At 38.0% G+C, this 21,327-nt stretch overlaps 1 protein-coding gene across 4 annotated transcripts; it reads right to left on the bottom strand.

Moving 5' to 3' along the window:
* Positions 1-8,880: 8,880 nt before the first annotated feature.
* On the bottom strand, positions 8,881-14,823 carry LOC149215217 (uncharacterized). 4 transcript variants are annotated; one of them, XM_089392561.1, is made up of 7 exons: positions 14,562-14,823; positions 11,963-12,703; positions 10,204-10,269; positions 9,911-10,026; positions 9,612-9,674; positions 9,312-9,407; positions 8,881-9,195 (listed from the first exon to the last, which is right to left on the bottom strand). In XM_089392561.1, the coding sequence occupies exons 1-4, from the start codon at positions 14,637-14,639 to the stop codon at positions 9,967-9,969; spliced, it is 945 nt and encodes a 314-aa protein (XP_089248687.1). In that variant the 5' UTR covers positions 14,640-14,823; the 3' UTR covers positions 8,881-9,195; positions 9,312-9,407; positions 9,612-9,674; positions 9,911-9,966. The 4 variants fall into 4 exon arrangements, with proteins under 4 accessions (XP_089248687.1, XP_089248689.1, XP_089248688.1 ...); XM_089392563.1 differs by lacking the exon at positions 9,312-9,407; XM_089392562.1 differs by lacking the exon at positions 9,612-9,674.
* Positions 14,824-21,327: the final 6,504 nt, after the last annotated feature.

Genomic DNA, 21,327 nt, shown 5'->3' with positions numbered 1-21,327 from the left:
TGTTTTTTATTTTTTCTTAAAATAGATTTTGACAATACAACTTTAACAGTCTCTTCTAAGGGGTTTTAGATGCAGGATTTTTGAACTATCCTAAAGACTTTTTGAAAAAAGGCACTGATCAAGTATTTGAAGCCAACTGTCCAATCCATAAACTAGACCGGAGATAGACTGAAGTAGCATTCATTTACTGCTGCAATTGCAAAGCAAAAGCATTTCAAAGGCTACCAGGCTAACTTCAAGCTGTGTCTGTAGCTTATGAAATAAACAATAGTAACAAACAATTATTCAGGTCCCCAGTGGAGTCGCCAATGATGTTATCACTCAGGTTTTCCCCAAAGTTGTAAAAAAGATAAGGATGCCGAGGTAACCACAAACCAATGTTTTAAATACAGAATCTAGCTAATTTGTATCCAGAGAGGGCTCTCTTTTTATGATTTAGCTTTGTTTTTAAAGATATTAGGTTAGTTATGAGTTTCAAGGGTTTTGTTTGAGTTTGAGTGGTGAGATTCAATAGAACAAAGAGGTAAAACAAAGTAGTTCAGTCCATTGAGCTAATGGAGTCAAAAAAGATGGCTTTCTAGATTTGGGTTCTTGACAGAAGATGGCTTCACAGAGCAAGGTAGTCAAACAGGGAACAAATAGAGACTGGAAACAGATGGAATGGGCTCAAATGGGTGAAGGGCAGTGAAGAATCCTTCAACACATTGAAAGAGAGAAAATGGATGATTACTGATAAGGAGCAGTTAATAATTCTTTAGCAAATAATCAACATGAAAGAATTAGGAAATAAGAGCAATTAAGATTTCATTGCTTATTCTAATTCTGAAGAAAACACAGAGAACAACAAACACTGAAAATAGAGTGCAAACAAGCATATTCTGAAATTAACATTTTTCTTTATCATTCAGTTTATGAAACATAGATGATATAATAAACAAAAAAACTGTAAAACACAAGATATAGGGAACTTATTGGTCTGGAGGTTGATTCAAGAACTCTGTGACAAGTCCTCTGCTTCAATTCTTCATCCAGAAGGCCAGACAACAGATGTTTCCAACAGCTCTTTATTCCAAAATTTCAGTATTACAACACAGTCTAGGAAATCCACACACCACCCCAATACTCCAATGGAGGGGGTATTTATACAACAAAATATGTACAACAAATATCTCATAACAGCTGTGAGATAATATCTAGGTTAACTAATAATAATTTACAAGTAAAATAGAAACCGCTAACTGATGTTTGTGCTGCAGGCAGGCCTTTAGGGTTTGGCTTGTAGCTGTCTTCTGTAGTAACTCTGCGCCGACTGCCTGTCTTAACTGTGCTCTTTAATTCTGATCTGCTTTTCTTAAATGCTGACCTGATACTCTTTAATTCTTCTCTGACACTCTTTAATTCTGATCTAATTCTTTTAATGTTGATCTGCTTTGCCTTTAATGCTGATCTGATACTCTTTAACAGTGTTTTGACTTATGCTCACCGTTGTCTGATATTTAGCCCAAAATTTCTCTTTTTCCAAGGGTAACAGCGTAACTATGGATAAACCCCTGTTTTTTGAGACACTGGAGGTTGTTCTGCGTCTTTCCAATTCCTTTCCTTTAGATCTTTCTATGGTTGGTACGCTAACTTCCTGCAGAGACTGCTAAGAAGTCCTTGCAATTGATGCGCTGATAGCCATGTATTGAGAAAATTTACAGGTACCTGTGTCAAAAGAGAAGGAAACTGTACACTGGAGGGTCGGTTGACAGGCGGAGGAGCTCGTCAATGGAGCCTTTTCTGGTCCGGAGGCAGTCGAGAAATTGGAGCCATGAACTCAGTCGATTTTATGCCTGGAGCGTGATACGTAGAGAAATACAGCAAAAATGACCCTTTTTACCCTTTTAATTGATAAAATGAAGTTTTGGCGGGATTTTTTGTTTAAGGACGGATGACATCAGCGAAGGGATGACGTCAACGGTAGTACGAGGGCAGATGACGTGGCGGTGACGTGGAAGATGATATCAGCGCAGGACGGATGATGTCAGCAGATGACGTCAGCGGGGGGTGGTAAGCGGTTTGGCTCGCACCGCTTTTGGGACTGGGCGGTTTCGGACGGAGAGCGAGAGAGCAGGCTGAGAGCGCGACGCGTGGCGAGAGTACGGTGGCAAAACCACCGGGCAATCGCGTGTTAAAAGGCAGAGGTTAGAGGGGTCGCGAAATGGTTATCGACCGTTGGATGTGAGGGCACTGATCAGACGGTGGATGGAACATGAACTTGGCGTGGAGCTAACTGCGCGGGCCCAATATAATTAATGTTAATAAATCATATCAGGCACAGTGGAGGCTATTAACAAGTTCCATACAAACTTATTAACCCCTGTTTAAACAGTGATATTTGATCGTAATCGACCGGGGTGGGGATATTTAAAATATTGGGGTTTTTGTATTATATTTACATAATACGAGAAGGGAAATGACTTTAATGGGGTTTAAATAATAATACATGTTAATTGTTAATATGAATTTATGAAATAAACAGCACTAAATATAATGTTAGGAATCTTACATTTAACACTTACGCTAAAAGAAAAAGGAGTTTATACAAGAAATATGGCCATTTTCCCAAGTAAAATAGGAATTTACTTAGGCAATTGATGAAATGGAAGGAGTGGCTTTTTAGTGATATTAAGAACAGATTCTTAATATTTTTAAGGGGGAATTAGTAAATGATTAGGGAGAAATACGAAGGGGAGTTAGTTATGAAACCTTGCCTCGCTCGAGCTGCTTCAAGTGAAATATTCGCCTTGCACTTGTGATAGAAGTAAAAGTTAACACATTTTTAGAAACCTAATCCATCACAAGTATCATTCTGCAACACCATCCACCTACCCTGCCTACTTTGGCCTAACATTTTTTCTTCTTTCTCGGGTGCACTTAGACTGGCAAACCCTCATCAACTTCTTTTCTTTTCATGGTAAGCCTACCTAAGTCTGCACTTATTACTTTCAAGGGTTCAGATTAAACTGTTGAGCTCGTTTGCTTCTCTACCTATCTACTTATCTGCCAAGATTAAACAGTTTGGTCAGATTTTATTCTCTATCTCTAAAAAAAGAAATTCAAAACATGAACTAGCCAAGATTAAGCTGTTTGGCCATTCATCAATTGTGGCATAAAGTTCAACAAGCTGCACATAATGCTTATTTACAGAAAATGAAATAGTAGCGGCATTTGGACTTGCACACTTTCCTAGTCTTTCTTTGTTTGGGGTTTATTTCTTTCATTTTTTTTTACCATTTTATTTTTTTTACCCTTTGATTTTTCTTTTACAGCATACCCTCTTTACATTTTTTACATTTTTTGATAATATGGAAAACCTTTGCAACAAGGAAAGGGACGAACATATTACAGAGCTCATCAAGTCAATCATGAAATATGACACCTATTGATATAGGAGTATAACAAAGCCAACATGAAGAACATGTCTTATATTTATCATTGCATATATTTGAAGGGCTAAAATATTAATTATGAAGACCGTTTGTAGCTACAAAATTCAATAAGGGACACATCACATATGTTTGAATCAAGGGTACACCTAGTCCACCCAAGTCACTCAATCCAAGCTCATTTGTGAATCAAACCTACCTCAATACCATACTCAACCACATGACAGCTCTCCTAATCACAACCACAATCCATTAATTTATCTCAAGCTCCTCAACCCAAGGCATCATCGTTTCATCATGCTCTCACTCTGGCTAGCTCCTGTCTCCATCAATATTTATGCACTCACATGGGCCATCTCCCCCATCGAGCCATCAAGACCTCATCTTGTATCATAATGAAGTCTAGATGAAGAGCATCCAACCAATCCTGATGGTGATTTATTATCTCAACTATCATGTCCTTTTGTCTCAAGTGCTCTCTTACAAACAACCTCAATCCTTAAGTCGCGGCGGAAACTTTTCCAATCTCTCTCATGGCCAACCATGACTCGTCCTCCACAAATTTGTCTCATCCATGCCCATGCCTTGTCCGAGGCATCGACTCCATCCAACCATCAGTAGACTTCCTATTGGACAACATTTGCATCAACCCATGTTATCCGGCTCATACATGAATGAGAACTCATCTCAATGAGCAATATGCACCAATTCTCACAACCATCGCCCTGGAAGCACTTAGATTAACACGTAAAATATCCTCATATAAGAACAATATAGTATAACAAAATACAAGTCCCAACACTTAGCCAATTACAACAATTCAACTTACAATGTATACAAGTTATCTCGCAACTTTGTCATGTGCAATGTCTCAATTGCACGTCATCAAAACCCCTTTGATACAATCCTCGACCAAACGGGCACTTCTATACGAAATTGTTGCTCTCTGCCAAACCTCAAGTTTTGGTGAAATGGAAGCCACAAATTTGGCCCAAACACCAAATTTCTCGTCCACCCAACCAAACTCCAAAGTTTTTTTCAAGTCGCCAAATTTGCGATATCACACGGTCTCTCGATGGGATCTCTCTCTACGACAACCATGTGGACTCTCCCTCTACAATCACATGTCCCAACACCGTCTCATAAAAATACCAAAATACCCACAAGAACCCCTAGCTCAAATGCCCCCAAGAACGGTTTAATTCCAAGTCCTCTTGTCAGTCGTACTGGCCTACTCCACATGACTTACAGTGGTTCTAATGCTCAGTCACATGCCTACTACCTATTGTTTCGTCCCTTGGCTCATAAGACCCACCTAACTGCTCGCGTAACTCACTCGACCCATTCGGATGACTAGATTAGCCTATTCGCACAACTCACCCAGCTTGTTTGCACAACTCGATTGCCCTGCTCATACAACTCACCTTATTACTCCCACGACTTGCTTGGCACGCTCACACAACTACTCCCACAACTTTCCCAACACACTCGCACAACTGCTCACCCAACCCACTCACACGACTTAATCAACCCACTTTCACAACTAGCCCAGTTCTATTCCCTGTGATTTTCCTGCATTGCAAACCCACCCAATCCATTCATGGATGCCTCCCCTCAGACAAACTCTTATATATATATGTGTCAATAAATCCACTCCAACATATTGGGCCGACCCATGTCGTATGATCCCTTTGCATGATTGTGCAATCCCACACGCATTCGAGTCAACTCATCATGCATAACTCTCGCATGACTTTTTCGCACAATTGCACCCTCACCCAACTCTAAATGTTGGCACGCCCTCACCCAACATCAACTATTGTTGCAATATTTGTGATATATTTGTCTCATATCGTGTGATAGGGATGTCGCCCATGACACGTGCTTCGACTAAAGGTGAGCCCAACTTTGTGCACCCTCACCCAACTCTAAATGTTGGCATGCCCTCACCCACCATCAACTATTGTTGCAATATTTGTCATATATTTGTCTCATATCGTGTGATGGGGATGTCACCCATGACACGTGCTTCAGTTAAAGGTGGGCCCAACTTTGAGGCTTAACAATTGGCTTCCACCAAATTTCATAACTCATCCCTACATTCATGTGAACTTCGTTAATCAACAGTATACAACCAGAAAGGACCAACGATAATTGTGAAGAGTTCTGAAAATCCGATCCTTTATATTCAATGATGCAAGATGATTATTCTACATCTTCCACTTGCTACCAAGGGTTGTAAATACATTATTGATAGCCCTTTGCATTTAATTACACCCAATTGTCCATATTTTCCTAACTCGTGCAATTTATTGCCTTTTCTAGGAAATGGAATATGGAATAATAGGAAAATTCCTCATTCAATTATCTTGGAAATAGGATGATGTCAAATGGGGAAGAAGAGGATTGTTACATATGTCTATATAGTAAAACAAATGAGCATTTGTAATTTCTAACATCTGACCATTTAAGCAATCAAAGGGAGTACTAAATTGATGTGAAATCAATGATAGCAGGTAACTTGTGTCGACTTTCCATCACAATAAAAACCCTTCCAATTGTTGTGTGTGTGTGTGTGTTGTAACTTGTGCTTTTCTCATATCGTGACTATATTTCACATTTGTATATTAATCTTATCAATGAAAAACCTGCACTAATGGGAATGAATTCAATCCCCCGCCTCAAAACTAACATGTTTTCTAATGACATGTTGGAACCTACCCAACTTGTTGTGACCTCATTGAGTAGCTTGGTACATTCATTCAACAAAGATTCTATCACTTTCGTGAGAGAACTCTATCATGTTTACAATCCTGAACATACAATGTTTATTAGCTAGTTGAGGAGTTGATTGAGAAATTCAAAGAGATGCCCATTGACTTTGTTATGTTATTGCCAAATTGATCTTTGTCATTAAAATCACCTATGTTTCCACCTTGATCTTCAAAACTGATTAGAAAAATAGAGGAAACACAATTTTCGATCTAGCTTTGGCTTTGGAAATTATCATAAAATATTACTTGTAATTCACATACAATAAATAGCTTACATTTCAACTATTCTCAACCCCTACATCCCAAGCTATATTCTCATGTAGCACCACAAGCCACTATCTCTAAAGTATTAAAAGCAATTAGCAATGGAATCATTACTACTAAAAAATACAGGACTTGCAATGAAAAGCAAATATGAAAATAATAGACAAATTGCATTTTTATTTACATAGGCAACTAAAACATTTTAATGGCAGTGAATTGTCAATCTATAGGAGATAATGTTCAACATAAATTCATAACTACTCTTCCCAACCCCACCCATGCAACAAACACTATGAAATCGTACGAATTCTTTTATCCAATACCTTATCAAAATCCTAAGTTTCTAAATAAATGTGGAAAGGAATTTCAAGCCAATGAAATACTAAGTATAACCAATCAAATAAACTTTAACTTAACAAAATATAGCTTTAATTGGTTTTGTGAAATTTATATATAAATTTTTACCATTTACCAATAAATTTACATGATAAATTTTATATATTTATTATTATTTTAATTTAGATTAATATTTATTATTATTTTGATTTAGATTAGATTAGTGAATTTTGAGATGAAATTAATTAGATTAATTTATTTGACTTTGTTAAAGAAAAAGGTTTACTTCTCTTATATCCAATAATCTAATCCATGTGTCCACATGCAATGAAAAGTAAAAAAGACTAAACACAACCTCCTAGAAGTTATTCATCACTAAATCTAGATATTTTTCAATATTTATGTAATATGTCAAAAATTCAAATGATTCTTATGATACATATTGTGTCAAAATTTTGCATTCTATTTCGCAACATATTGTGTCCACTTACCTGCAAAGGGATCAAAGACAAAAAGACTACACACAACACTTAGTACGGGAGCTGATGTCCTCAAAGTTATTCATCACTAAATCTAGATGTCCTTCAATATTTGTGTAATAATGTGTCATGGATTCAGATAGTTCTTATGATACACATTTACATTTTATTTCACAATACATTTTATTTCACAATACATTTAAAACATATATTACACCATGTACCCCTATCGTCAAACTATTGAAATCAAATATGTTTGTCCCGATACCATACCATGATGTTCTGGGTGCTCCCTTTCTTTTCAAAAGCCATAAACCTGTCATCAATTCGAGGTTCATGGTGAAAGATCATCATCAAAATAATGGCCTGGCTCTCTCAACTAAAATAATTTTAAATTGTATTTTCCCCTCTTAATTTACTTCATTCCCATTCCCCATTTAGCAGGTATGCTAGTTCTAGGAAACTTTCATCAAGCTCTCTTCCCTTGAAAAATATTTTAACGACTTGTCCCTGCCAGAACATCTTGATGCTTTCAGCCATGTCATTTTCCCCCAACTGAATATATAATCGTGACATGGCAGGAAGCTCATTTGCAACAGAAAAGGCTATCGATGTTTCTCCTGCGAGTGGGACCTCACTAACAATCATGAGGACGCACGTGATCTGCTAAAAGGATTACAATTAGAAATCAATAACAGCGTTGTATATGCAATATGCCTTCAATGCATAGGAAATGCAACCATAATAATCATAGTAATTGATAATCAGGGCAAGGCCAGTTCAGTTTCAGTGGAACTATATCTCAGATTGCATACTTCAATTGTACCTTTGAATTTATTTCCTTTGTTCACCCAAACCAGATATTTGAATGAGAAAGTACATAAATTTAGATATGGACTAGCTACACGTTTGTTGCTATTATTGTTCATCTTGTTCTCTACTCCTTTTCTCACATAGCCCTTGAGAATATAGGTCATCCCATCCATGCCACCGGAGAACATGTGGAACAAGAAATTCAAATAAGAAATTTGAGGAAACAAATGACCTCTCAGAACGATCACTTCCAAAGTTTAAGAAGATGATGCGAGGCACTTCAGAGTTTCACAAGGCTATGGGAGGAAATAAGAAGATGCAGGGACAAGAATGTCTCCCTGAAGAAAAACACTGGGCATCGAGGGAAGGATCTCGGGAAAGTTTGCAACACTACAAATCACTGAAAAGATTGGGATAGACCTGACAAATTGGACAATTCCAGTGATGAAAGTGATGGCACCGAGTTTTTTTCTTTCTTAATTGTTCCCCAGGCATCAATAGTTTTGTACACTGTCCGACTTCATCAGTCTCTGCATTCTGAGCACTTCAGTATCTTCTCTATTTTCAATAACTTTTGGCTGTTATAACAGTTTCTGACAGTTAGGAAAAATTCCAGCCATCTTCGTAAGCCTGAAGTTTTGCATGTCAAAGCAGGATGCGGAGAAATTCTCCGCAAATTCTCTAATATAAAGGGTTCGCCACCTACGACTGGGACACCCTTGTACTTTTTTGTGAATTTATATAATAAAGAGTTAAAACAATACAATCATGAAGAACATTTTAGTATCTCCAGAAATATCAAAGCATGTCACTAGATAACAAACCAAAAGGCAACATCCATAGCCAACTGTCAAATACATGAAATTAGTCAAATTGTCGGATATTTTCATCTCCGTATACTATTTTTGTGATTATGCCCAAATCTTTCTTCAGATCAACTAGACTTCCAATGCAGCTGACCATATATCTTATTGCCCAAATACGAGGTCCTGACATCTTCGTATTGTTATGACTTCCTTGCTCGTCATATTTCATCTTGCACAATAAATACCCCTCTGTATTCTTCACTGTCCTACTCTCAGAGAAAAGAGAATGTAATCCCTGCAATAAAATGCATACGTCTATGAGTCATATTTTCTGAATAAGTAAAAAAACCATAGATTACAATCTCTGGTACAAGGAGTTTTTCTCAAGTTCAAACTCAAAATAAGCATTACCACAGGCCCGAAGAGGTTTAGCCACATGCGACACTCTTGAGGAGACGAAATAGCCCCGAGGGGTTAACCAATAAAAAGAAGTCCCATTCGGCTAAACTGCTATGACAAGGGGTACAATACAGTTAAACTATCCAATCTTGCATCTGGCCCCAGTAACTTAACCATGTCTCTGGAGGGTGGCCTGATATGCCACCATCCTCAACCCTGAACCATGACCCCATTGAGAAATATAGGATTTTATATCATATAATACATTATTTTCATTCCTGTATAGCAATGATTCTCATCTTAAAACTACACCTTCATTTGAAATACATTCGACTTCTGGAAAAGGATGAAAGCTAAGAGCATTGATGAAATTGCCTGTCAAGTAATGATAGGGATGCATCATGAAATGTGAAAACAGAAATGATTATGAGGGAGCTATCTTTCCATAAACATTCATACATGTAATAAACAAAAGAATTAAATGAGAGTTACACTATGCAGCTGACACTTAGAAGAGCTACAGATTTCTTTTTTTCCTTTTAATTTTCAAAGTTACGAATGACCATTGCTTAAGACATGGGAATGTGTTCAGAAATCATGGTAGTACATACCTGAAAAATATTAAACATATATCCTACAAATAAGAGTCAGCGAATTAAATTAAACATCAATGATCCTCCTCTTCAACCCCCGGGCAGCCTGAAATCAATGCATCTGCAGATTCATACTGCATACCAAATGCTCAGTAAGAAAAGAAGAAGCGTGGAAAAATTTACAGATTAGGCGCACAATAAAAATAGGATCTTAGGTCTTGCTACATCATACAGTTCGGTGGATTGGAAAAATGTGACGTTGAGCAAAGAAAGATATTCTAAATGCAAGTAATGAGAAGGATGTCACTTGCCTGAAAACCACAGTAGAAGCAATAATTGAACTCAATTCGCAATCTATTTAACAATTCTAGCAACTCCTGTTGATCAAAACCCAACGGGTAGAGTTAAAATGGACTCATAATACAGACAACATATCCATGAAATATTACTAAAAAAAATTATTAAAAAGAAAAAGAAAAAAAAATTCAGTTTCTTCTTGAATATCTGTTAGTTAACCAGTTCATTAACTAGAATGTGCGCTTCCAAAGCTTCTGGCATCAACCCTCATTAATTATAACTCAACATGAGATATTATTAGAAAGGATTACGCAGCTGGATATCTTACAGCGAATTTCAAGGGCAAAGCACTGTTACACTGACCTGGACTTTATCACTGTTCCACAAATTCACATTAATATGAGTTCAGTTTCCAAATTCCCCAAACTTTAGCGTTCACTATAATTTCAGAAATATTACTTGTTATGACACTAGTTATAAAGTTCATGTCGTAGATAATCTTTTGACTTCATTTTTCCGCATAGTGCTTCCAAACACATGCCCTGAAGGCCTGCAATGCAAATTTCTTTGGCTTAGGTACCAGGTCTGAGTATCTATTCCACCCTGGCCTACTCCCCTTGATACACAACCCATGAAAGAGGGGCATAATCCTTGCAGATGGCTTAACACCACATCAAGCTCGACCAGTTAAACAACATCCATTGGCAATTTGGACTTCAAATTATAATTTATTTTCAACCATTTCAAATTCTAGGTGGATTAAAAAACATGCCCATTGGCAGAATGGAAGTCAACTGGCTGCCTTTGATCAGATCTGTTCGGCAGATTGGACAATAAAAGACAATTAAGGAAAAAAAATCCTTTTCAGTTTGTTCTTAAATAGCTCTGTCAACCAGTTCATTAACTAAAGTGTGTGCTTCCAAAGGTTCAGGCTTCAACCCTCATATATTATAATTCAACATAAGATATTGTCAGAAAGAATTACGCGGCTGGAGATCTTAAAGAAAATTTCAGGGGCAATGCACTGAAAGGCTGACCTGGAGGTTATCACTGTTGGACAAATTCACATTAATATGAGTTCGGTTTCCAAGTTCCCAAAACTTTAGCGTTCATAATAAATTCAGAAATTTTACGTGTTGACCCTAGCTATAAATTTCATGTCATAGATAATTTTTTGACTTCATCTTTCCACAGAGTGCTTCAAAACACATGCCCTGAGGGCCTCCAATGCAAGCTCCCTTTGGCTTAGGTGCCAGGTCTGAGAGTATCTATTCCGCCAAAATTGGTAGGGACTTGCACCAGGCCTCCTCTCTTGATACTCATACCATGCAAGTGGGGCATAATTCTTGCAGATGGCCTAACACCAAATCAACCTCAAAGATTTAAACAACATCCCATTGGTGATTTGGATTTCAAATTATAATTTATTCTCAACCAGTGCAAATTCTGGGTGGATTAAAAACTTAAAAAGCATGCCCATTGGCAGAATGGAAGTGGCCTGGCCGCCTTTGATCATATCCGTTCAGTAGATTGAGCAATGAATGACATAACAATTCATTATTCCTTCCATCAGCTGCTTATTTTATTTAAGCAAATATTAAAGCACATATCGTAATGTTAGAATTAATTCAGTAAATGAAGTCACCAAAACTTCAAGCCTGTTCAGACTGGAACCCAAGAAAATTGAGATATCAAAAAAAACAGTAAAATATATGATGATCATGGTCTTTCCTGGAAAGAAAAATCCAAACATGATTCCAGGAATGAAGTTACCTCTGCAGTCACCTCATCCTCTTCATCTTCCTCAGCTTCATCGACACCCTCCTCCTGTTTCTTTGCTTTATCATCTGTATCAGGTCCCAAATCGACCCCTTCTAGCTGAGCTAGTGTAGCACTAACTTTCTTATAAGTGGACATTATTTTTCGACTCTTCCATAACTGTTTCCGCCTATCTCTGAAATCAGACATCATGTTATGTTCTGTCCTTCTGTTCTCTTGGGTATTCCTTTCCATTTCCTTGGCCATCGCAATCTTCTTTTCTTTCTCAACATCGTCCCTGCCAAGACCAGTTCGTGATCTCTTAATATCTATGCCAACTGGCTCAAGCCTCCCCTGCCCATCTTTTCCTAGAGCAAGACCAGGGTTGTAACCCATTTGCTGCATCATTTTGAAACCGATGTTTGTTGAAGGGATGGCAGAGCTGGAGCCCTTTATGATCTGCTCTTCTTCCTCCTTCTGTAGTTTCGCTTTTTTGATATTTCTCTCTTGCTTCCAATTTAGTTTTTCTTCCTTCTGTCGTTTCCCTCCTTTAATCTTTCCTTGACCCTTCCAATTCAGCTTTTCTTCCTTCTGTTGTTTCCCTTCTTTAATCTTTCCTTGATCGTTAATATGTTGTTTCTCTCTCTTAATCCTATTCTTTTCCTCCCGTTTTAACTTCCTTTCTAATTCCTCCTTCTCCTTTTCTTCCTTGTCCCTTTTTGCCTTCTCCCTTTTTTCCTTCTCCAATTTTTCCTTCTGCACTCTTGCCACAGCAAGCTAATCAGAATAAGGCAAACACGCCCAAAAGAGAGCTATCTTTTAAAATAAATCCCAGACAAGTAAACAAATACATATAATTACATATCGAGTATATACATGCTAGACAAGGAACTCCAAATCAAAGACATCAATAACATCAAACTACTACAGAATACTCAATTAAATAAAAAACCTGGGACCATGACATTATAAAATATAAGAAGTTTATAGAGTTATCAGATTTTCCCAGATCTCTTTGGCTTATATATTACAAAAAGGTAAGCAGTCAGAAAAAGAACAGCAAAATTGAGAGAAATGGAAGCAGTCAGACAAAGAAAAGAAAACTTGAGAGAAATGGAACAGATTCATACGACCTACACAATAAAACACAGGAAGGTGAACACAGAGGAGACTCCACGGGAAGAAATAACCTAAGCACTGGGTGGAGAAGACAAAAAAACACTTTCTCGTACACTGCCCAGCTTATTAATCCACCGAAGGAAAGAAAGAAAAAATAAAGTAAACTACAATTATAATTCTCTCCAGATATTTAGCCCACAAAAACCAACACTAACCAGTAGACACCATATCCAAGATGTCTAGCTTAAGACACGAACTTTTAAAAATATGTCGTTCTTAATTCTTTGATTAAATTTATTAATTTAATCAGAATCAAATTCATTTTCAATTTCCATTTTTGATTCAGGGTTAAGAGGCTCCTTAGGAAAAGGACATCAAAATACAGACAAACAAATGAACCTGATATTCAAGGAGAGGAACTGAGTCCAGCACAGGTAGCACATAAAATTAGGAGTGCCCTGTAATGGTTGTTTTAATTTACCAAAAGAAAAGGCTAGTAAAGTGCTAAGGTAACCTGTTATTAACTATGATCAGGCTTGGGGCTTCTTTGATGGAGCTTGCCAGGGTTCTCCATGACTCCCTGGAGCTGGTGTTTTGTTTTTTCATAATCAACCTAACCATCTCAATCTGAAACTGGTTGTAGGGCAAGGTACTAGCAATATCTCTGAGCTCCTTGCATTATGTCTACTTCTGAAAACTGCAGCAGAAAAAATGTTTAAGGAAATTACAAACCTTTTGGAGACTATGAGATAATTGTGGACTGGGCAAACAGTAAGTGCAGAATTGATAATTTGGCTCTAGAACCTGCTATGATCCAAGTCTTGAAGGTGAAAAGGGAATTTGAAGAATTTATTTTGCTCATGTATATCAAGATTTTAACTCTCTTGCCAATAACTTCTCAAAAAAAGCTCTTTAATTAGAGGATGATCCTTTCTGAGCAGGAGTTCAGATGAGGCTCGCAAGTGGAAGCTGCTGTTAGAGTCCTGTTCTGAAGCAAGGTCTTGTTTTAAGTCTTCAGTTAAAGTTTTGATACTCTGTATTTCTGTCTTGTGGTTTTTTCTAATATATATGGAGCCATTGGGCAGACTGAAGGATCGAATAGTACTTTTGGGATTTATGTAACAAATAGTGGAAAGTTAGTAGCAGAACTCTCTGCATGATAGCCATAGAACTGTTGTTTTCTTTGACCCGGGATAGGCAATCTAAAGTGATTTTCGAAGTGCGCATTGGATAAATTGAGAGCATTTCTGATTAGCATGTAGTTTATGGATATGGAAAATTAGTACTCAACTTGGATTTGACTTATCGGTCTCTTGAGAACGGAGGAAAAAAAAAAAAAAAACCATAAATTGTATTGGAATGCATTGCATAGCAGTTGAAAAAACAAACCCATTGAAGAGCTCTATATAACAGAAAACCCAATAAAAAGAAAAAACCCATTAAAGAGATTTACACAACAAAAAATACACATATACAGAAGGGTTTCAGATAGTACAGCTTGCAGAGTGGAATTTTGACGTTGGAGGAATTGTGATAGATTGCCCATGTAACCATCTTTCTCTTCTGCCTGCATTGTGAAATACTCCGAATTCGCTAAATTAAACAATCAACCAACTAGGGTTTGTTCCATGCTCTAAGCTCCGTAAACATCGAATTCCTTTCGCCCGATGGCAATTTTTGTTGGGGCGATTAGCTCGAAAGGATCAGAATGGCAATTTTGACCTTCCATATGTTTAACCATTTATATAGGGGTGCGGTTTTCGTAAATCCCCGAAAAATACATCCAGAAATACAACATTTCCAGACATCTTAACTATGGGTTTAAAAGTTACCGAATCTGGGTGAGAAAGTGGGTATCCATGTTAACGAACATGAAATCAAAAATCAATTTTTAATTACAAATTTCAATTATAGATCATTCTAACGAGAGAGGCTTTTAAGCTACCTTATATGTATGTATTCAGTAAAGACAAATATTTGATACTAGGTTTTTCTTTTTTCTTTTTTTCAAAGAAAGGGTGATGTTCTATTGATTCATAGGTTATGTTATATTGATTCATAGGTTATGTTATATTGATTAATGTTTATGTGGATATACATATAGGAAAGTGATATGTCAATTGGGGTTATTTTGGGTGGTTGGGCGAAATGGTTGTTATCTTCCCCATCCAAGTTTAATTTCGCGCTAATGACATGATGAGTTATAATGCTTAGATAAATATTGTTGTGTCTTGTGAAATCTTGAGTATACTTGTGGCCTAGCTTGGAACCAACAACCTCACTCTAGCCCTCAAGCTAAGAGGGAGGTTGATGTCTTTCCTCGGAAAAGTATATATATATATATATATATATATATATTTGAAATTGTAGCAAGAAAAGGCTTCATTTGACTAGTGCCTTAGTCAAATGTAGAAATTTGATTTTCCACATCAGCAGGATGACTTGGATTGCAATTAGCTAGAGTGGCATGGCTTTGTCTACTAGTTAAGTCAGTAAAATTGAGTTTGTAGGCTAGAAGTAGAGTTGTGCATGAGTTGATTGCTAAGATCTAGCAATCTAGTTGAGTTATTGTTAGTTGAACTCAGTTAACTAAGCTCTCATCATTAGTTGAAGGTCAGTTGAGTAGTTATGATTGTTGATTAACTCACAAAACTCTTAGTTAACCAGTCACTCAGCTAAAAATAGACCCAATCATGAATGGAATTCGAATTGCCTAGTTGAGTGGATGGAAAAAGCACATTTGTATTTATAATTGTATATTGTTGAGTGTACAGTGCTTTTGCACTAAGCAAGTGATCAATTCCCCTTGGATTTGTGCAAGGAAATAAGGAATTTCTCTATTATTTAGGAGCTTAATTCCTCTAGGATTGTGCAAGGAAATAGGAGGTTGGTTGAGGCCTGATTTGGCTAAGTGTTGACTAGAGTAGGTCAGGATGCAAGAGAACAGTTTTACAGTGCAGGGTGTGCTTCAAAGTTGAAGCAAGACATTGTAATTAATTCTCTTTCTCATCTAAATTAATGCAAAGCAGCGGAGGGGTTTTTCCCAATTGGGTTCCCCTGTAAAATCATTGTGTTCCTTGTGTTTTGATGGTTGCATGTCATTGCATGTGTTTCTATCATGTATTTTCCTTTCCGTAGAATAGTAGAAGAAATTTTTGTCTCTTGATTTCAGTTCAATTTCATTAGCAATAGAAAATTTCTTGCAATTTCTACATGGTATTAGAGCATCGGAAGACTACATAGAAACCTTGTTCCAGATCTTCTCTCAGAGAAATTTCGATTTGTAGAGTTTTTGGTGTAGATTCTCTTCAGTGCAGGAAAAATGTCTTTCAATAAATTGAGGTTGGAGTATGCATTGGAGGGCACCTCGATTTTTTGTGCTTGGAAAGACAGGATGGAAGTTGTCCTGGCTGATAATGGAGTATGGGAATATACACAAACTGATATTCCAAAACCAGCAACATCAGATGCACAAGCACTTGCTCAGTGGAAGAAAGACACAACAAGAGCCAGGAGGATTATTCTAGAGGGTGTTAAAGATCATGTGGTTTCAAACTTGCATGGGAAGGAGACTCCTTTTGCAATGTGGAAAACTCTCATAGATATATTCCAAAGCAACAATGATGTGAGGAAATTGGCATTTAAGGACAAGCTCAGAAACATCTGAATGCAGAAAAACAAAACCATTCCACAATGCATCTCCAGATTCACTCAAGTTCGAGATGAACTTGGAGGAGTAGGAGAAAATGTGCCATCATCTGATCTAGTGAGACAGCTCTCCTAGGCCTTCCTAAATCTTGTCAAATTTACCAATACTCTCTAAGTGGAAGGGACAAATGGCCAAATTGAGAGAGACTTTGGCCTGATTTGGTGCAGGAAGAAATTTGAAGGAACACTAGAGATGGAGTAACATCTAAAGTTGAGGAGGAAGAGAATTTTTCCTTGGTTGGGAAGGGCAAGAAGACCCAAAGCAAGCCAGAGTTTAGCTAGAACAATGGCAAGAAGAAGGACCTGGAAAAAAAAAAAAAAAAAAAAAAACAAAACAAAAAAAAAAAAAAAAAAAAAATCACTGCCATGAATATGGGCACTATGCAACAAAGTGTCTGCACAAGAAGTATAACAAGAAACCTTCAGGTGGAGCAGGAGGTGAAGCACTTGCCTCACAATTTAAATTAGACTTCACCCTGATTGCATGCATGGCAAGCACTGTAATGGGGAGTGTGTGGTATCTAGATTCAGGTGCCTCATTCCATATGACAGGATGCAAATAATTCTTTAGTAGCCTAAAGGAGAAGGATATCCATATGCACATAGAACTTGGGGATGATGGGAGGTACAATACCAAAGGAATTGGAACTGTAACCTTTAAGAGGGAGTTAGGCTCCCATCTTCATCTAAAATATGTTATGTATGTACCTGGGTTGAAGAAGAATTTGATCTTTGTAGTTGTATTGGAGGATAGAGGCTATGATGTTGTTTTTAGTAAGGGGAAAGCCTTTCTGAGACATGTAGCTACCGGGAAAGTGAAACAAATTGGAGTTAGAGTGAAAATATCTACAAGCTAGAAGTAGATTTCTCCATGCACGCAGATATACCTCCACGAGTGAGGTGGGGCGGTGTGGAGCCTTAGTCCCAGGGTTTGGGTAGGGTCCATAGGATAGGAGTAGCAGTTGCAGTATACTCTTCGCATGGATCATTACCCTTGCTACAAGGGCCCACAATATTTAGTAGCAGAAGGATCAGTGCTAGTTGAGGCAATCAGATCTTGAGCAACAGTTGCAGACTAGTTGTAATCATATGTTGAGGAGCATAAAGCAGTATTGATAGTAGTGTAGGAGGCACAATGCAAAATCAAAAATAGTGCAGTTTTTCCCAGTAGAAAGTGTAGAGACTAGTAGCAGTCAGATGCTCAGGAGACAGTTGCAACTCAGAGACACTGTTGATTTAGTATTTTGGATGCTTCTCAGTTGCAGTTGTTGCAGTAGTAACAACAACAATGAGAGGGAGTTGTGTTACAGTACATTCCTACATGAGTGGGATTGGATTGTGCAAAACCCTATTCTTGCAGTGTCGAAATTGTAGGTTTTAACCCCATACAGAAATTACCTACATACAAATTCTAACAACAAAAAATAAACAATGCGAGAGCATAGCACATAAAACACATATACATAGAGATTTTCCCCTGGATCCCAAAACCGGGACTACAAGCTTGATTTTTCATTATGTTCCTTTCAATGTTACAATACATATTTATACATGCCGAAGAATTCAATACCATGGACCAAAAACAATCGCGTCCAAAACCATGGACCGAAAACCATCGCGTCCAAAACTATGTGCGAAAACCATGCATAAAACCACAGGTAGGTGCGCCCAACCTAATATAGGGTCCAAGAAAAATTTCCCCGGGGCGCTGCCCCAGTCCCCATAGAGGGGGGCTACCCGCCCCCCTCAAACCCCCCGCTGCACAATCAGCACAACGAAGGGGGGGCTCCGCCCCCCCTCTAACCCCCCAGTTAACTACGTTGGCTAGTCATGGAAAGAATATAGCACAACCCAACATTCCCCCACTTGTTGTTTTCTTTCCACAGGAGAGCTTAGTCATTTATCCAGCCCTGTAACACCCATTGTTTCTCTACACCAAGAGAAATTCTCGGAGCTCATAGATTTTGTCAATGCATCTACAATATTCTTCAAAGTGTCCACCTTTACCAGCAACACCCTTTTGTCTTCTATCATATCCCTCACAAAGTGATACTGAACATCAATGTGCTTTGTCTTTGAATGGTAAGCAAGGTTCTTTGCCAAGAAAATTGCACTTTGGCTGTCACAGTCTATCCTTATAGTTCCATGTACTAAACCCATACTTGAACACAATCTCTGCAACCAAACTGCTTCCTTGCTTGCATGAGTGGCTGCCATGTATTCTGCCTCTGTGGTTGATAATGCCACTACAGATTGTTTCTTACTCATCCAACTGACTGCACCTCCAAATAGGTTAAACACATACCCACTTGTAGATCTTCTCTGATCCGAATCTCCTGCCCAGTCTGCATCAACAAAGCCACGGATATCCAAAACTTTGTCCAATCTCGGTCTTCCTTGGTAGCACAAACCATAATCACTAGTGCCACACAAATACCTGAAAACCCGCTTCATTGTTGTCCAGTGCCCCTTCCCTGGTTTTGACATAAACCTGCTCAATACTCCCACTGCATGTGCAATGTCTGGTCTAGTACAGACCATTGCATACATTAGGCTACCGACTGTACTTGCATATGGAACATGGGACATGTCCTCTTCCTCTTTTGTGTCTTGGGACACTGTTCAGCAAATAACTTCATACCTGCAGGAATAGGAACCTTCACTGGTTTACTATCCTGCATATTAAACCTCTGCAGTATTGTCGCGACATACTTCCTCTGGTTTAACCAAAGCTTCCTCTTTGCCCGATCTCTTTTAATTTCCATGCCCAAAACATAGTTTGCAGCGCCAAGATCTTTCATGTCGAATTTGGGGGACAATTGGGTCTTCAAATCCTGGATAATTTCTTTGTCATTTCCAACCAACAACATATCATCCACATACAAGACCAGATAAATAACACGGTCACCAATTAATTTAAAATACACACAGTGATTTGCTTTGCTTTTGGTGAAGCCAAGTCCCCCTATAAATGTATCAAATTTCTGATACCACATCCTTGGTGATTGTTTTAACCCATACAGAGACTTCTTTAACTTGCATACCAGTTATTTCTTACCCTTCACCGTAAAGCCTTCAGGTTGCTTCATGTAGATCTCTTCTTCCAGATCCCCGTGAATAAATGATGTCTTCACATCCATCTATTCTACCTCAAAATCAAAAGCAGCAGCAACAGATAAAAGTAATCCAATAGAAGCTACCTTGGCAACAGGAGAAAAAAATATCACCAAAATCAATTCCCGACACCTAGGAATAACCTTTTGCTACCAACCGAACTTTGTATTTCTCCATATTTCCTTCTGCATTTTTCTTCTTCTTGAACACCCATTTGTTGTTAATGGGTTTCCTTCTAGTCAGCAACTCCACCAAATCCCAAGCCTCATTTTTGTACAAAGATGTCATTTCATCAACCATGGCCTCTTTCCAAAGTTTTCCATCCTCTGAATCTACTGCTTCCTTCACAGTTCTGGGATCATCATCAGTAATAGATAAAGCAAAATTTGAATAGAAATCAGATGGACTATACCTTTTTGGTTGCCTTCTTTCTCGAACTGATCTTCTCACACCCGAAGTTTGTGGCTCTTCATCTTCTGATTTCTCTTCTGTTGTAGAGTCTGATTCTTCCTCCTTAAGCTCAAACTCTATCATCTCAGGTTCCTTTGGTTTGAATTCATGTTTAATAACATATTTCACCTCTCTGAACACCACATCTCAATTGTACACAACCTTCCTTGTTACAGGGTTCCAAAGCTTATAACCCTTTAAACCATCCTTATACCCAATAAAGATGCACTTTTCAGATTTACTATCCAACTTGGTTCTTTTCTCCTTTGGAACATGTACATATGCATCACATCCAAATATCCTCAGATGTGAAAGAGAGGGTTTCTTACCAGTCCATACCTCTTGTGGAGTCTTATCCTCCAACGCTGATGAAGGTGATCTGTTGACCAAGTAACATGTTGTCTCCACTGCCTCTACCCAGAATTCTTGTCCTAACCTGGCACCACTGAGCATGCTTCTTGCCCTTTCCATCAACGTCTTGTTCATTCTTTCTGCAACTCCATTTTTCTCAGGTGTGTATGGAGTAGTCTTCTGTTGTGCTATACCACACTTCTTATAAATTCTTCAAATTACTTACTGCAAAACTCTCCACCGCTATCTATCCTCAACATCTTTATCTTCTTCTCTATCTGGTTTTCCATCAGAGCCTTAAATTCTTTAAACTTGAGACTTCAAATTTCTTCTTAAGGAAATATATCCATGTATTCCTTGAGAAGTCACATATAAATGATACATAGTACACAAACTTACCCAGTGATGGAACCTTCACAGGTCCAAACACATCACTGTGCACAATTTCTAATATATGTTTCGCCCTCTTACCACCAGAGAGGAAACTCACCCGATTATGCTTCCCATATACACAATTTTCACAAAAATCAAAATCCAGAGAGCTATTACTCATACCTTCTACCATACCTTTACCATGAAGTATTCGAAGGCCCTTCTCTCCATTATGTCCAAGCCTTTGATGCCACATCATGGTCTTC

Source organism: Pinus tabuliformis, chromosome 1_1 (assembly GCF_031772625.1).
Source record: "Pinus tabuliformis cultivar Carrire ecotype Pingquan chromosome 1_1, CPIR1, whole genome shotgun sequence".
Taxonomy (NCBI): Eukaryota; Viridiplantae; Streptophyta; class Pinopsida; order Pinales; family Pinaceae; genus Pinus; species Pinus tabuliformis.
Note: the sequence above shows the minus strand (reverse complement) of the source record. Positions and strands in the feature narration are given on the sequence as shown.

Excerpts from the sequence above, each read along its gene's own strand:
- LOC149215217 (XM_089392561.1), bottom strand. The coding sequence starts at position 14,639 with ATGCAGGCAGAAGAGAAAGATGGTTACATGGGCAATCTATCACAATTC. Across the intron at positions 12,704-14,561 it reads AAAATTCCACTCTGCAAGCT|AAGGAAAAATTGGAGAAGGA; the intron begins GTACTATCTGAA and ends GCAAGAGTGCAG. Across the intron at positions 10,027-10,203 it reads GCTTCTACTGTGGTTTTCAG|TATGAATCTGCAGATGCATT; the intron begins GCAAGTGACATC and ends TTTGGTATGCAG.